Source organism: Equus quagga, chromosome 17 (genome assembly GCF_021613505.1).
Source record: "Equus quagga isolate Etosha38 chromosome 17, UCLA_HA_Equagga_1.0, whole genome shotgun sequence".
In the NCBI taxonomy this organism is placed as follows: domain Eukaryota; kingdom Metazoa; phylum Chordata; class Mammalia; order Perissodactyla; family Equidae; genus Equus; species Equus quagga.
Genome location: NC_060283.1, coordinates 32,723,632 through 32,738,838, shown reverse-complemented (window position 1 = coordinate 32,738,838; position 15,207 = coordinate 32,723,632). Strand labels below are relative to the sequence as shown.

Below are 15,207 nucleotides of genomic sequence, written 5' to 3'. Positions count from 1 at the left end.
CAAAAAATCTTTCTCTTTGCAGTCATGCTCAAATAGGAGCCTGGAGAACACAAGAGCATCTACACCTCAGTGCTGAATCCTCACCATAAAATACAGCTCAGATCTATCAATGGTATTCCAATGCACAGGGTAAAGGAACTCTCTTTAAACACCAGCTATTTACTTTTCTTTTAAATAAAGGAAACACAATAAATGTAAGCCCCTTTACAATCTGAGGCTCTCATGAATCAATACAGTTGCACTTTGCCGGACCAAGCCTTACAGCAGTTTCTTAGACCCGAGACTGTTGACTTTTGGGCCTGGCTCATTCTGCTGTGGGACTATCCTGTGCATTGCAGGATCTTTAACAGCATCCCTGACCTCAACCCACTAGATCCCAGTAGAACCCTCTCCTGGTCCTAACAACCAAAAATGTCCCCAGACATTGCTAGATGTTCTCTGGGGCCAAGAAGGTCCCCAGGTGAGAACTGCCACCCGACTGGATTCTTCCATGGTCTCTGTGGGACAAATAAGGCTAAGCACCTGGACTCCCACAGAGTCGGTGAAATGCTGCCAAAGGGACCTGAGGTTTGGCCACATCACCAGCAATGTTTTCCACAGCATGGATCCTGTGCCAGTTCCCCCCAAGGAAGACACACCCAGAATGTTCCAGGAAGCACCAACCTTCCCACCTCTCATGGGTTCATGCTATCAAGGCTGGGCCTCTACCTCACAGATGACCCCCGGCTTACACCAAATTCCATTCCCTGACCCCAACTCTCCAAATCCCTCCCAGACCCCCTGGGTTCCCCGAGAAGACTTCCACCTTCTTTGGAGTCACAGAGAGTTCCCTGGAATGAAACCAAGACTAGACCTGTAGCCCTGGCTGCAGGCTCCGCCCTGCTCCACAACCCTGTGCAGGTGTTTCTCCTTTGGTCTCAGAAGCCCCATCTGTAAAATGGGCAGGGGACATGACTGGATAGGACCCTCCACAGCCCCTTCCTGTTTTGGCACATTCCAGGTCACTCTATGGCTGCCAGAGGCTTCAGGCCTGGACATGACCCACTGGCCATGGGCTGGCACAAAAGTGAACTTTCCCCAAGAGGTCAGAGCCAGGGCCTGTTCTTCACAGAGAGGAAGGTGCCCCAGTGCTTTGCTGGCATTAAGCAGCTGTGCAGAAGGAAACCGCACATCACTAATCAGCTCCCTTTCACTCTGCTGGACACTGAATGCAGCTAGGAAGCAAAAGATATTTTTGGGTTAAAAATATGAGTATTTTTGTGGAAAACCTGCTACTTGTTTTCATAAAATAAAGTGCTGTGATGTCCTACACCTCACTGCCTTCTCATACTTTTATCTTTATCACTAGAAGGAAATAGAAAATAACTCCCAAACCAGAAGGACCCTTGTCCCCCACACTGTCATGGAATTATCACCTACATACACAAAAGAGAAAAAGTAAAACCAAATGTTGATGTATTGAGTCCCTGATTTTAACAGCTCCAAGTCAGTCCTTTATTAGGTTTGACAGGGCCCTCCCCACAGAGACCCAACAGACCAAACTAAGGCATCTCCAATTCAGTTTGACCTGTCTACTTCTCAGGTGATTTATAATAATTTTTTCATCGAAACATCAGTTCTAGAATGAAAACCTGAGAAGACCCAAGTGAAGTTCCGAAAAGCTTCAAGAAATTTAAAACACTCTTTGATATTGCTGGGCTCTTTTCACTCCAGTCCTTCTATCACAACTCCTCCTCCTCCTCCTCCTCCTCCTCCTCGTCCACACTTGTGCTTTCTCCATCAGGCATGCGGCTCTCAGACTCCTCTTCCTCCTCCCGAGCCAAGAGCTTCTTAAAAACTTCAAACTCCTCAGCAGAAGAACAGGCTGTCCTGGCCAGAAACTCAGCTTCTGAAACTCTGAGAATGTCCTTGAGTAAAGGGTTGGGGACCTGCGTCTGCCCCTTCTTATCAGGGGTCTGGTACCGTCCTAGGCGCTCGAGGAACGTGTGTCTCTGCTTGGTCTTGGTTATGGGGTACTGCAGGAAGTCGGTCCTCACCACGTCCACATGTTTAACCCCCATCCTAAAATAGGCATACTGGACACAGACACAGTTAGGAATCTCAGGCGCACAACCCTAAAACCTGTCACTCCACAATCCGTACTACACTCAGGCTGTCCAAGAGCACTCAAAAAGAACTGCCTAATTAACCACGGCAGACCATCCTTGATACCCAACATCCGGATGATGGCTGACAGTTTTCAAAGCATTTTCAAGTTCATATTGAGGCAAATGCAACAGAAAATGAAGGGGCAGGAGGAAAAAATTAAGCTCTATTTTTCTTTAGACAGGGGAAGAAAAACTAAGAGTATGGAAAGAATAAGCAAAAAATTCAGAAAACAGCTAGGGATGTGACCTAAGTCATCATAATCGTCACCAAAAAGTTAAGACAACTGTCACAATTATATTTCTAAAATCAACATGCAAAATAGGTTCTAAAGATAGGAAGATTTTAGCTATTTTTAACTTGGCTATTTCAAACAGGCCCCATTTGGACTCTGGGAATAGGGCTGGGTCATTCATTATTAATGGCAGAAAAGTTGCAGAATGGGCTTTATCTGTAGTAAAGAAGTGAAAGGAGTGAAACCCAATTCTCTTTGGCTGGTGCGTGGAGAGGACAGAGGCCCTCCACCTGTCTACTCGCCCCAGGGTGTCTGAGGCCTCTTATCCATACAGTGGACCCACACCACACAGTACCTGCTGGCACTGCCAGTCACTCTATCGGTCACTCTCACCTGGAATTTGTACTCCAGTGCACCAGGGTCCTCCCGAAGAACATAGGGGCATCTGTGCAAAATCTCCGTTACCTGCTGTACCGTGAAAAGGCACTTCTCCTTGAGAACCCTGACAACACTGTCAATGTCCCGCTGACGCATGGTGAAAATTTCAGGGCAACAGTGAAGGACTCTCTTTAGTTTCCCTGAAGAACATAAAAAAGGGCAAGTGCATAAGTTCAGGATATTCCAAAACCCACCAGGCTGGCCACACCCAATTCAAGTTAGCCTGGGTCTTCTTAGAGGCCTGGGATAGGTCTTCCCAGAGGCACCATGGAAGGGGATGGGCCAGAATGACACACCTCCCCACTGACTCCCTCCCACTTCTCAGACTCACCAGCCCTCCCTCCCTGGAATAAAGAGGAGGCCTCTTTCTGGCTGAAAAAAGGCCTACTTCATATCCCAGGTCTCCTCCTCCTGCCCTCCTTGCCCAGAAAAGAATTTCACAGGGAGTTCCTGGAACGGTGAGACAGTTAAGATGGGATAGTAGCTTCCCCCGTGTTGGCGCTTTGGGTTCTGTTTCCTTCCATGATAAAACAGTCACAGAAGCATTCACAACCAACAATCTTAAGACCTGGGAGCCTGAACTCCACGAAAAGAAGTTCCCTGATGATAACTAACGTAATAATAAGAATAATCATGATGCACAACCACAGATACCGGTGTCCTAGTTAGTGGGGTGACCATGTATTTTATCCAAACTAGTGCACTTCAGAGTGAAGAAGGCTCTATTAATAATTGCATTAGGATAACTGGTACAACCTGAGACTGTCCCAGGCAAATTGGGGCATATGGGCTTCCTGTGGGTAGGAGGACAAAATCTAGTAACTGGAAACTTAAAATCCCTTATTTAAACTGTTAATATAAATCTTCCTAATAGCTGAGTTAGTAATTGTCTTCTTAAATGTGTCAGGAATGAATTTCAGTTTAGACTTTATACCTGCCTCTTAAGGCTGGGCGGAGCTTGCTAATTAATAATCATAGCACATAAGGTATTAAGTTTAGCCTTTTAGGTTACACTGCAATGGGAAACCTGTTAAAAGAAACACACAAGGCCATCTTTTTGCTTATCTTCTGGAGGAGGCCTATTGATCCTCTGAAATAGTGGCTCACCAAACCTTTTCTTCCCTGCAACAATCTACCAGTAAGAGTCACGAATGAAGAAAGAATAATAGAACTCCTCTGGTCAAAGTGGGGAGGGGTTCTTGGAGACCCGCATGGGCCCCCAGCCCCTTTTCCAGGAAGCCCATAAACAGATCCACTGAACTTCCAGGATCCTTGAGGTATGAATCCTGTTGGAAGTGGGGGTGAGGCTGGAGGGAACAGCCACTCCACCAATTTCCTAGGAGCCTGGGAAGATCTCATGTTCCACAGCAAATCAAGACACCTACCTGGAATCCAAGTCTTTAGCAGGAACTTGGTCATAGTCACACATATCAACATCACACACTGACATCTATCTGCTGAGTGCACACCAGGTGACCAGCACTGTTCTAGATGCTAGAACCCCCACAGTGAACAAACCAGACAGGAGTCCCTTCCAATTCTCTCTTCTAGTCCCCACCCTCCCCTCTTCCCTCTAACAATGCCCTCTGCAGAGGTCACTCCTCTCCCTCACCTCCAAGCCAAACCACACATTGCTCTCGAGGACTTTTCCCCAGAAACCTTCCCTAATCCATCTCACCTAGGCTATTCGTTCCCTAGCTCTGACTCCTCTCAGCGCTATGTATAAAATCTGCACCTTCTTGTACCTTCTCCAAGCGCAAGCTTTCGCAGGTAGCTGGAGCGCTTCTTCATGTGCATTATAGGCAGTTGCAATAACTGAGGATTTTTCTTCAAGGCCACATACACAGGCTCTGGATTCAAACCCAAGAGTATTAATTCTGAAATGATGTCCAGCAACTGTTGAGGGTGGGTGCCTGGTCGTATACTGAGCAATTCATTAACGTGGACATCACTGAAACCCATGTCCAGGAGGGAACTGATGACCTTCTCTCGCTCCGAACACCCTCGATCCACAGGAGTCCTCTGATTCTCAAGGAGGCACTGAGTAAGAGGTGTCCTGCACTCTGGTTCCTGCACGTACTTTTTGGGTTCACTACAGGATAAGTCCTCAAGGCCCCCTCGACTGGAGGCTGTGGTCAGTTTACGCAACAAAGAAGCAGTTGTCCTTTTCTGCTCTCCAAGATGAGGCGGCTGCCTAACAACATGGGCCCAAATGAGGGGCATCAGGCGGTGCCAGCCAAAGACCTATAAGAGACAGGACCAAAAGCGGATTATTTCCTCACCACCCCAATAGACACTACAGGATTGTTGAACCAGGGTATTTAGTGCCTTGGACCCACATAAACATAACAGTTTTTATAAGCAATCTGCAAAATCTTATCCAACCTCAGTCTACAGAGAAGGAAGCTCACAAATGGAGAAGAGAGTGTTGCTAAGAGCATAGAGATCAGAGAGTCAAGCAAGTCTCTGTGAGCTTTTGCTGCTATAACTGAGGACAGAAGTAGGCAGGAACAGGGGAGAACCAGTTTAAGATGACCTGGTAAAGTCTGCCTACCTGGGGAGACAACATTTTCCTCTACCCTCTAAGGTTCAGTGCCCTGGGGGGGGGGGCGGGGCTGAAAATTTAACTGACAACAGACAGATTAACACGAGGGGAAAAAAAACACACAAAGTTTAGTCAGATACATATAGCAGGTCACAAAAGAGGTAGCTCCTTAAATGACTAAAGTTAGGGGCTAACTTAATAGGGGAGACAGAGGGGGAGAAAAAGCTTCCATGGGAACAACAAATGGGTTTCTAGAGGAACAAAGGGAGATACGAAAGTTTGTGATAATGTTTGCTTATGCAGGTGCAAGTGGTCTTTTTTTCCTTCAAGGCCATAAAACTCCCCAGGAGAGGGACTCCATGGCAGCCTCACTCCCAGAAGTTTCTACTTTTAGTGACGTAAGGAAAGCTCCGAGAAAGCTTCTTCCTGTATCAGCTGAATCGCAAACGTCTTTAGTTTAAAATAATCTTCATGCCAACTCTGGGGGTCTGAGTTGCTATCCACACCTGAAAAATCTGGACCTCATACTAGTCTCCCGATTCATGTACCTAAATTCATTCCGCAAAAAGAATCCTGTTGGATATAACTGGTCTAGCAGCCAACTTGTATGCAGAATTGCCGTTTACGTCAAAACTCTTCAGCGGTGCAGGCCAGCGCGTAACCGACCAGGCACAGATCGCTCAGGCACTCACTCGCTTCGCACCCCGTCCCAAAGCCCCTGCAGCGTCATCTACCGTCGTACCCGCCTCGGTCAGTCGGGTGAGTACCCGACGCGCTCACTTCTCCCTGGCCTCCCCCTCTCGCCCTGTGGGTGGTCCAGATACTCCCTCGGCCAGATTCACTCGCGAGTGGGGCCCAGCGAGGGCCGAGAGGAGCTGGGCTAACCGCGCAGTGAGTGCCTCGGGTCCAGGCGCGACACCACATCGGCGTGCACCGGCCTCCCCGGGAGGCTCTGGCTGCGAGATGCCACGGCCTGCCGTCACACACCCCGGTGGCAGCAGTGGCTCCTCAGCGTCCCTGCCCCCGTCCCCGGGGAGCCTGGGTACCCGGCCCGACCTCACCTGGCGGCCAAGCGCCGCCATAGCACGGAGGTGGCGCCTGCGACCCCGAGCCGGAAACGGAGCCCTCGCCGGTCCTCCACTTCCGCCCTCCCCGGTCCGCTACTTCCACCCTCCCCCTCGCAAGCGCGAGTGCGCGGGAAGCGCGTTCCGCTGCGGCCCTGCTCGCAGCGTGTCCAGCGTTGGGGCCTCGCGCCGCTCGCCTCCCGCCGGCGCCGTGGGCCTGAGGCCGCGGGCCCTCTGCCTCTGTGCCCGGCTCGCCCACTTTCTGGAGCTGTCGGCCAGCGCAGCCAGTGCATAGCTCCGCCGGCATACTTTTGCTTCCTATTACTCTAGAATTCCTCTTAAGAGTAGAGGTGAGATGCAGCCATAACCTTGGTGGACCCACCGGTTCCCCGGCGCAAGTGACTCCCCTGGGAAAGCAGCATCTTTCCCGAAGCAGTTTCGTGTTGGGGTGGAGACCAGGCCGTCTGGGTAAAAACGGAGTCGGGCCCAGATAAGGTTATTCAAGATCCTGTGTAAACCCGTCTCCAACACGAGCACTGAGGACAGAAAACCGAGGCTGAAGCAGTTAAAGTTTCGCTGGATTAGGGTGAAACTGTGCCTCGTACCCACAAGGTTAACGTGGGAAATAAAATAACCAGAGTTTCTGAGCTCGCCTTGCAGAACAGCAGGACCCCTGATAAGAGAGGAACTTGCTGACAGCCCGTGCCTGACTAGGCATCCTGCAGGAGCGCTGAGAAGCTGAAATGACTGACTGTAAACTTCAGACAAAGAAGGCTAAAAATCCACTGCGTGCCCCACATAGAACAGACAGTGAGCCTGTGCGGAGGACTCTTAGAACTTCAGCCCCAAGGCCACATGTTCCCCTTCCCCTACCTAAAACCCCAAATAAAAACCCTTGCTTGCAGCTTTTCTGGGAGTTTGGGATTATGCATCAGCTGCCTGTTCTCCTTGCTCAGCGCTTTGCAATAAAATTCCTACTATCTTCCACTAGCCCAGTGGCAGAGATTGCAGGACGGGTGAGCGAACTCACTTCAGGTTTGATATCAAATTTGGTGACCCAGATGGGACCTAGTCCCAAGTGGATGTCTCGCCTGTGGCACACGGGCCTCTGGTGGACAACCTCTCATGGAAGCTGTGCTGCAGCTGCCAGAGCCCCTTGTGTCAGGGACAACCCCAAGCAACTGGCTGCTGATGAGACGTTGTTGACCCACGGCGCTTCTGCTTTTGGTAGTGGAAGAAACGAGGTTCGGGACTTGTGAAAACGTCTCTTGTAAGTAGCTGTCAGTTTTTGTTTTTGTCTTTGTGCTAGCCTTTTCCAATAGGACCAGCCAGAAGTCATGGGTGATAAGAGCTCTGTTACACCTGGCAGCCGTCTGCGCTCCGTTTGTTTTGGTTTGCAATGAATGTCCTTTTGTTGAGTTTCCCCATTAACTAATTGAAATCTTATTTTTCCTTTCATTTGTTTGCCTCTGTTTCAGGGATTTTGTTCCATGTTACTGGAGTTCTTTAGGGGTTGGGAGCGCCAATTTATTGAAAGGACTAGAGGTTTTTCACTCACAGAGGAACTTTGGTCCCATTTGTTTTGATACGTGTGTGTGCATGTGTGTGTGTGTGGTTCCATAATGGGAAACTCAGGTTCGGTTCCCAGTGACAGCCCTCTAGGTTGTATATTGTAAAATTGGAATGTTTTCAATTATGAACCTATGAAAAGGAAAAAAATAAAAGCCAAAAGGCAGAAATCACAATGAGAAATCTGACCAACAATCATTTGGGGCAACAGGCCACTAAGGTTGATAAGATTATAAAGATTAAAATGTTTGAGCTAATAATATACAAAGAGGTTATGTCAACTTCGCCTAAGTGTTTTTTGGGAATGGATGTTATGTCCAGCTAGGAATGCCTCCCTTACATAGTATTGTAAGACCAAGACTTGTTAATGGACTCTTAATGGAAGCTATGATTAGAGGTATAAAAGTTGATAAAATGAAGATAAAACTTTTTAAAATTGGTATATTTAAATGGACTTTATGTGAAATGATTGTGTCTCTTTTGCCTGATTGTATTTTTATGGATTCTCTTGTGGGGCTAAACATTGTGTCTCAGTGGGGAATGTTTCCCCTGCCTGATATTGTAAGAGCATGTAAATCCACTCTTCAGGCAATGTTAGTTAAACATGCTAAAGGAGACTTCACTTTAAAATAGCCATACTGAGGAACCTCTATTTCAGATAAGTCTGCTTTAAGGGTCACCCTTAAGAGATAATTCAAAACCTCTCACAAAAGAATGCATCCTTTGATTAATATGCAGAAGCTTCTAAAAGACAAAATGACTTCAAAAACAGCTCTAAAAATGATCCTAACAGTAAAAAGAATGGAATCTTTAGTAAAGATCTTTGGCCATCTGAACAGGTTTATCTGCCAGAGGAACAGTTTGGATCCAACTGTGCTTTTGAGTTTCGTACCTGAGACATGGCTAAAATTTTGAAGATCTCTGTTTGTGTTTATCTGTATGTTTATATATATAAGTCTCTCTGTGTATTTTGCTGTCTCTGGATGATATAATTTCTAAAGGAGCTCTATTTAATTGGCTTGAAGTAAGCACCTATATAAATTCTTTCTAAATGTAGTAGAAACTAGCCCAGATGTCTTTCAAGTTAACATGATATAAAATGATCTTTGGTACGTAAGAGCTTGTTTAAATTTGTTGGTTTAATTGAAATAAACATATTTTCAGAGTTTTGGTGTGGTACAAACATGTTCTCTGTTACAAAATTTGTCAGCAATAAATAATAACATAATAATAGCTGATTTTATTTGATGTCTCATGAGGTTTTTGTAGGCAACCTAAATATAATTGTTGAGAACAGATAAAATAAATAGACATAAAAAGGATGAAAATTTTGGGGGGAACTTTTTAACCATAATTATGTTATTATGTGAGTACTTAAAACAACTTAAGATGATGGCTAACTGCTCTAATGTCACATGAAGTTTTTGTGAGCAATCTAAACCTAATTGTTGGGAACAAATGATTTAGATAGATGAAAATGGGTAGGAGTTTTTGAGTGCAATAATTATGTTTTATGGTCTGCATACTTGAAAAACAGCTTCCAAAATCTTTTTGGCAACTTGAAACTTTAGAGTTTTGCTAAATTAATGATAGAAATTTATTGAGTATCTAGGTCATTTCCATATGAGATAAAATATTAGAAATTGGTTACTAAGCATAGATTTGTCTGCCTTTGGTTTCTTATCGTAGAGAAACTGAAAGGTGCTTAGGTTTATTAATAAACATGTTTTTTGTATGGTGGGGAATTTTCTATGAGAAAATACATGTTTCTGTATACAAGGAAAGTAAAATGTATGCTTTCAGCAAAGAAGGCATAAAGCATAGAGGTATTTCTGTTTTTCTTAAGAAAGATAAATTTGTCCTAAATTACTAGGGAAGAAAAAAGAAAACATGGGACAAATATGAATGTAAAAAGGTAAGTGACAGAAAGTTTGTGGAAGTAACCCTGGAGAGTTTTGTGCATGGTCAAGTTGGCTGAGATTTAAATGAATTCAATTAATTGAATGAGTTTCAATATCAAGGGTAAGCTGGTACAAAATTAGAATTTGGCTTTCTCTTTCTTGAAAGGATGATCTTTCTGAACTTTTGGTCTGATCTTGATAAAGAGATTATAAAAGCTTTTGCTTTTTCTTTTTCTTTTCTTTTCTTTTTTTTTTTTTGAGTAAGTCTACCTAGGAGACAAAAGTCTATACTTTGTTAAAATAATTTCCAATGTTCAAAAAGACTGAGGTCTCTCTATTAAAGTTCTTTTAACAACTGTTTAAACTCTCTGTTTGCCTTTGACATCTTCTGTTGTCACCTTGATTGAATGGATAACTAAGCATTGTTTCCTATTTGACCAAGTATTTTAAACCCTTTTGATATATTTGTCAAACTTCCCCTCAAGGTTCAAATCCTGGGTAAAGTCTTTCTTTTGACTTAAAAAGGAACTTTGAGAATTTCCAATGGGCCCTGGGACTTCTCAAAGAATTTATTCTCTCTTTCTATAGAGATATTAAACTAATTAGACTTATTTGGTATGTTAAATTACATGGAAAGTATTATCAAATGATAATAAACCTTCCTAGGTTATATTGTGTTTGTAAATGTTATTAATATAAGTGCTTTTAAAAATTATATAACATTCCTAAAATTCTGATCTGTCTTGGTTATCAATCAGAATTCTGGTTATTATTTCAAAGCATTATATGTCACAAAGTGTCTTTGCCACTTTTGAATGTTTTATTTGCAGACAGTTGTTTTACTGTGATGTTTTTGCAGAGGTGTTTCATCTTTAGAGAGATTCATGGAAAGGACTTTGACACTTGCTCTAGAATACAGGTTTCTGATAAACTTTCAGATTATAAAACTGAGCTGGATAAGAAATTACAGAACTCTAATGGAGAAACTGATGACCTCATAAAACTATTAACAGAAGGTCAAGGTCAAAAATTAATTATATGAGACTAAATAAATTGATGAGGATGTTTATAATTTTTATGACTTTTTCTTTCAAATATTGCTGATTTTTTAATGTTTTGTTTTTTCAGATTTAAGAAAATCTTTTTCTCTTTTCTCTTAAGGAACTACAACTTATAGCAATTTGTAAGCAGAATTGAAGCATTTATCTTTTTCTCCCTATCTGATCCCTCTAGAATTTGAAAATGCTTGATGAGTGAGTATTCTTATTTTCATGACAGTATACTTATTTGCATAAGTTCAATAAGAATCTGTTCTCCTTATAGCAGGACACAATTGAAAACACTAATTACCCAGGCTTTGACTTGAATGTCATATTTGAGAATGCATAAACTCAGATATGAATTAACAGCTTTAAGGGACAAGGATTGACTTTATGGAATAAAGCCACTTGGAAATATTGGCTTGGTAGCTTGCCCACAGGGTTCCCAGCAACCTTACCAGGTGAGTAAAGAAGGTCTCTTCCCTGGCAGGTGCAAGAACCTCAGGATATTTTGGGGACCTTAAAAAGAGAGGAATTCACCAAAATCTGTAGGCATTACAGGCAGAGTCTGATGACAAGTCCTTGGCTTGGCTTTCCTGGCCTTGAGAGGCATTTAAAGTTCAATCTGAAATTCCTTATGAAAAGTTCCAGCAAAGCAGATTTAAAAGAGCCTATATGATCAGTTGCTGTTCTTATGTAAATAATTGTTCCAAGTTTATTGAAACTAAACTTATTTTGTGAATCAATGAGTCTTAATTTGGCTATCTTTGGTAAAAATGAGGGTGATTTTAGAGAGAAAAATTATGTTTCAACAGAAACTATAATACACATTTGTGGATATTAGATTCTGGTTCTGTTAATTGTCTTTGAGGTTTCTGCTTCCCATCTGCAAACTAAAGCTGGACAACTTCATGTAAACTTAAGAGAGAACACCATGATAGCCCATGTTTAGACAATCTTCATGCCTGTTGCTGTATAAGCCACTCAAAAAGTTTACCTAACTACCTGATGACATCATCCGAGACATTTCAAACTGCAGGGGACACTTCAACCCTGACATCTAGAAATCTTCTTGACTGGCCATCCCCTGGCCTCAGGAATTTGTTTGTGATTTGCTCCAACCATTAACCTTGTTTTCTTTCTCTTTCTCTGGAAATGGTTCTGTTAAATATCTGATTACTTGCTTACATAATATAGGCCTAACTTTGGGAGACCCTTCCTATGTTCTAGAGATGATCCAAAAGACATGGAGAGAACTCAAATTAAGGAACTAAACACTGTCAGATGTTCCTCTGCATCATCTTTGTAGTGGAGACTGAATTCTATTAAAATCCTGGAAACACAGGCACCCAGAAGATCAACTTCATCCCTGCTGGATGGGACCATTCAAGGATGGTCACAGGGAATGGAAACCATGCCATAAAAGATCACAACCAGGACCACCCAAACCATGTCTGGCTTCATACTCTAGACACTGACTTCTCCAAATGGACAAGTGAAACTCTGATCGATCTCAAGTTGCTGTACAGGAGATGGTCCCCTAAAGATAAGTAACGAATGACTCCCACATTCTTATCTTGTTGGACCATTAGACAGCAAACTATTTAGCTACATTGGATTTCACCTGAGGTTCCAGGCCCTAACCTTGGTTGGTTTACAGACCTCTTCTCCTGGGTTCCCCAAGGATTAAGGTCCATTATGGACGGGATACTAAAATTTGAGCTGTATATTTTGCTAATATGTGTGGTTGTCTATGTAATTATAAAGTGTGAACTTAAGTGTTGTTGCAAAGCCATTGATCAGAGTACTAAAATATCAGTCATGCAGAACATACCTCGCTCTCCCCCACCTGGTACCCAGGAATATCTTTAAAATAAAGGTAAAAGAATTTCATTCCTCTGACCTTGAACTTTGCCCTTTCGCAGCAGGAAGCAGCTAGAGCAGTCTTCACCCCCATCCCCCAAGACTGAGGAATGATCAAAAGAGAGGGGGGATTGAAATTGAGGATGAAGGAGTTAAAATTTCCCTGGATTAGGGTGAAACTGTGCCTTGTACCCTCAAAGTTAATGTGGGAAACAAAATAACCAAAGTTTCTGAGCCTGCCTTGCAGAACAGCAGGAGAACTGCTGATAAAGGAACTTGCTGACAGCCCCCTGCCTGACTAGGCATTTTGCAGGGACATTGAGAAACTAAGATGACTGATTGTAAACTTTAGATATCAAAGACTAAAATTCCACCACGTGCAACACAGAACAGACAGTGATCCTGTGCGGAGGACTCTTAGAACTTCAGCCCCAAGGCCACCTGCTCCCCGTCCCCTACCTAAAACCGCAAATAAAAGCCCTTGCTTGTAGCTTTTCAGGGAGTTCGGGATTACAGCTTGAGCTGCCTGTTCTCCTTGCTCCACGCTTTGCAATAAAATTCCTACTTTCTCCCACTACACCGTGTCAGGGATTGGCTTGCCGCACAACAGGTGAGCGGACTCACTTCGGGGTCAATATCAGACACACACCCACATGCACACTGTAAGACAGGTATATCCCAGAGGTGCTTAAAGTACCCAAAGGAACTCCAGAGGTCTTTACAGTGTTTAAGAAACACGACCCAAGCAATAAAAAGACAAGAACGATGGCACCTCCTGACTCAGAGATCTGGTTTTCCTGTTGGGATGAACTCCAGTCATGTTTCAGTCTCATTTGTATTCATTCTTAAGTTTCAAATCGAGACCTGTAATAGTTCAAGTACAGAGCCTGGGCATCTTTTAAAAGGGGATAGTGTGAAAAAAAGTAAAAGGTGTGCTTTCTCAGCTGCCTAAATTCCACCACCCATAAGCCCTAAATCTTAATTTATAAGCATCTCTACTTGTTTTATTTACTTGTTTCTGAACTGAGAAAAAGGGCTTGATTCTTAAAAGGACACAATTTACAGAGTCCTTGTTCTGTAGGAGGCACTGGTCTGGGTTAAAACATTATCTTTTTTACAAAATTATTATATCAAAGAAAAGGGAGGTTGTAATCTGTGTGGAATGAAAGAGTTGGTTGTTTTTGTTTTTGAATCTAATTTTCTTCTTAAAATACTCAACTGTCAACACCTCAAAATAAATTATGTTAATGCTTTTATACTCAAAGCCTAAGAAAATCCTGTGTGCCACCCCTACTTGCTGGAAGAAAGCAGGAACCCGAACAGCTTATCTAGCTCTAGAAATAACCGGGCGGCCAGGAGGCAGAGATTACTCTAAAAAGTCGACAGCATCTTCAGTCCTCTGAAAACTCTGTTCTCTGGAATCACATGTGGAACATGGAGAGGAAAATCTGTCAGCCTCAGCCTCAGAACATTTCAATCTGGATTCTTTCTGGGAAGAAAACTCTCAGTGTCAGACCTTCTACTGCCATCAAGTCAGATGAGTTTTAATTATTCTGTCTCAAGAAGAAGTAACAGTTCTTGGAGAGCTAGGACTTTGCCTTCTCAGCCCATTGCACACTTGTCTAAAAGAACATTTTGCAACTTCTTATGTGCTATAAGCATCATAAACAGCACAAGGAAATATGTTTGGGTTTTTGTCACTCTTGAACACAGAATTCTTAGCACATCAGGAAACTCATTTGAATTCTGAAGAATAAAGGTCACTAACTTTTGCTACATGATTTTTAAACAGACTTCTAAAAGCCCTGCCTTAGTGGAGAGGGTCCCTCTGTCAGGCTCTTGCGACAGCAGGGAGACGCGGGCAGCACTTTCTAAAGGAAGAGGACGGCGATATCCCGTATCCCAGTAGATGAGAATAAAATGAACTGTTATCTGAGCCTCCTACAATATGAAGACTGTTTAGTGCTTCCTAAATGAACACTGGAAACTGAGCGCTGGACCAGTACTGGAGGCAGCCTGACCCTCAGCATCTTCCAGAGGGCTCTGGGCAGGAGAGGGCTTGGAGCCTATGGAAGGTGATGATGTCGAAAAGAAGCGGTGAGGGGAGTCTTGGTTTCTGTTTTTGTTTCCTTCCTGCTATCTCAGCCTTCCTCCTCTCCAACACAGCAAAATAGAGGCTGGATTTCATGTGCTTGAGCTGGCTGATTGTGTCTGAGAGGGGCATGGATTGGAACCTAGAGGGGAAGAGCCATCTGAGTGTGTGAGAGATGCACTGGGACCTGAGCAAGAGTGGGAAGGGGGAACAGTGACAGTCAGGGCTGGATGCTTCCTCCCATGTAGTACCACAGGTGGAGCCTGGAGCTGGACATCCCCACATAGTCACAGAGGTGGGGCCTGGGGCTGGACA

The 15,207-nt window shown here is 43.8% G+C and overlaps 2 protein-coding genes across 6 annotated transcripts in view; one reads left to right on the top strand and one right to left on the bottom strand.

Annotated features, from left to right (window-relative positions):
• Nucleotides 1-1,312, top strand: part of SNED1 (sushi, nidogen and EGF like domains 1) — an 81,713-nt gene extending 80,401 nt beyond the window's left edge. For both annotated transcript variants that reach the window (XM_046642922.1, XM_046642920.1), the window contains one exon: nt 23-1,312. The gene's annotated coding sequence lies outside the window, so the exon portion shown is untranslated. The remainder of the gene's footprint in view (nt 1-22) is intronic.
• A 158-nt stretch (nt 1,313-1,470) lies between these two features.
• MTERF4 (mitochondrial transcription termination factor 4) lies at nt 1,471-9,572 on the bottom strand. Of its 4 annotated transcripts, none has more exons than XM_046642924.1 (4): nt 6,425-9,572; nt 4,564-5,062; nt 2,774-2,958; nt 1,471-2,075 (listed from the first exon to the last, which is right to left on the bottom strand). In XM_046642924.1, the coding sequence occupies exons 1-4, from the start codon at nt 6,443-6,445 to the stop codon at nt 1,722-1,724; spliced, it is 1,059 nt and encodes a 352-aa protein (XP_046498880.1). In that variant the 5' UTR covers nt 6,446-9,572; the 3' UTR covers nt 1,471-1,721. The 4 variants fall into 4 exon arrangements, with proteins under 4 accessions (XP_046498880.1, XP_046498881.1, XP_046498883.1 ...); XM_046642925.1 differs by having other exon boundaries at nt 6,106-9,186; XM_046642927.1 differs by having other exon boundaries at nt 6,351-9,186.
• Between the last annotated feature and the right edge of the window lie 5,635 nt (nt 9,573-15,207).

Coding starts and splice junctions, on each gene's coding strand:
- MTERF4 (XM_046642924.1), bottom strand. CDS start 6,445: ATGGCGGCGCTTGGCCGCCAG. Junction 5,063..6,424: donor TGGCGGCGCTTGGCCGCCAG/GTGAGGTCGGGC, acceptor TGTCTCTTATAG/GTCTTTGGCTGGCACCGCCT. Junction 2,076..2,773: donor CACTGGAGTACAAATTCCAG/GTGAGAGTGACC, acceptor GTCTGTGTCCAG/TATGCCTATTTTAGGATGGG.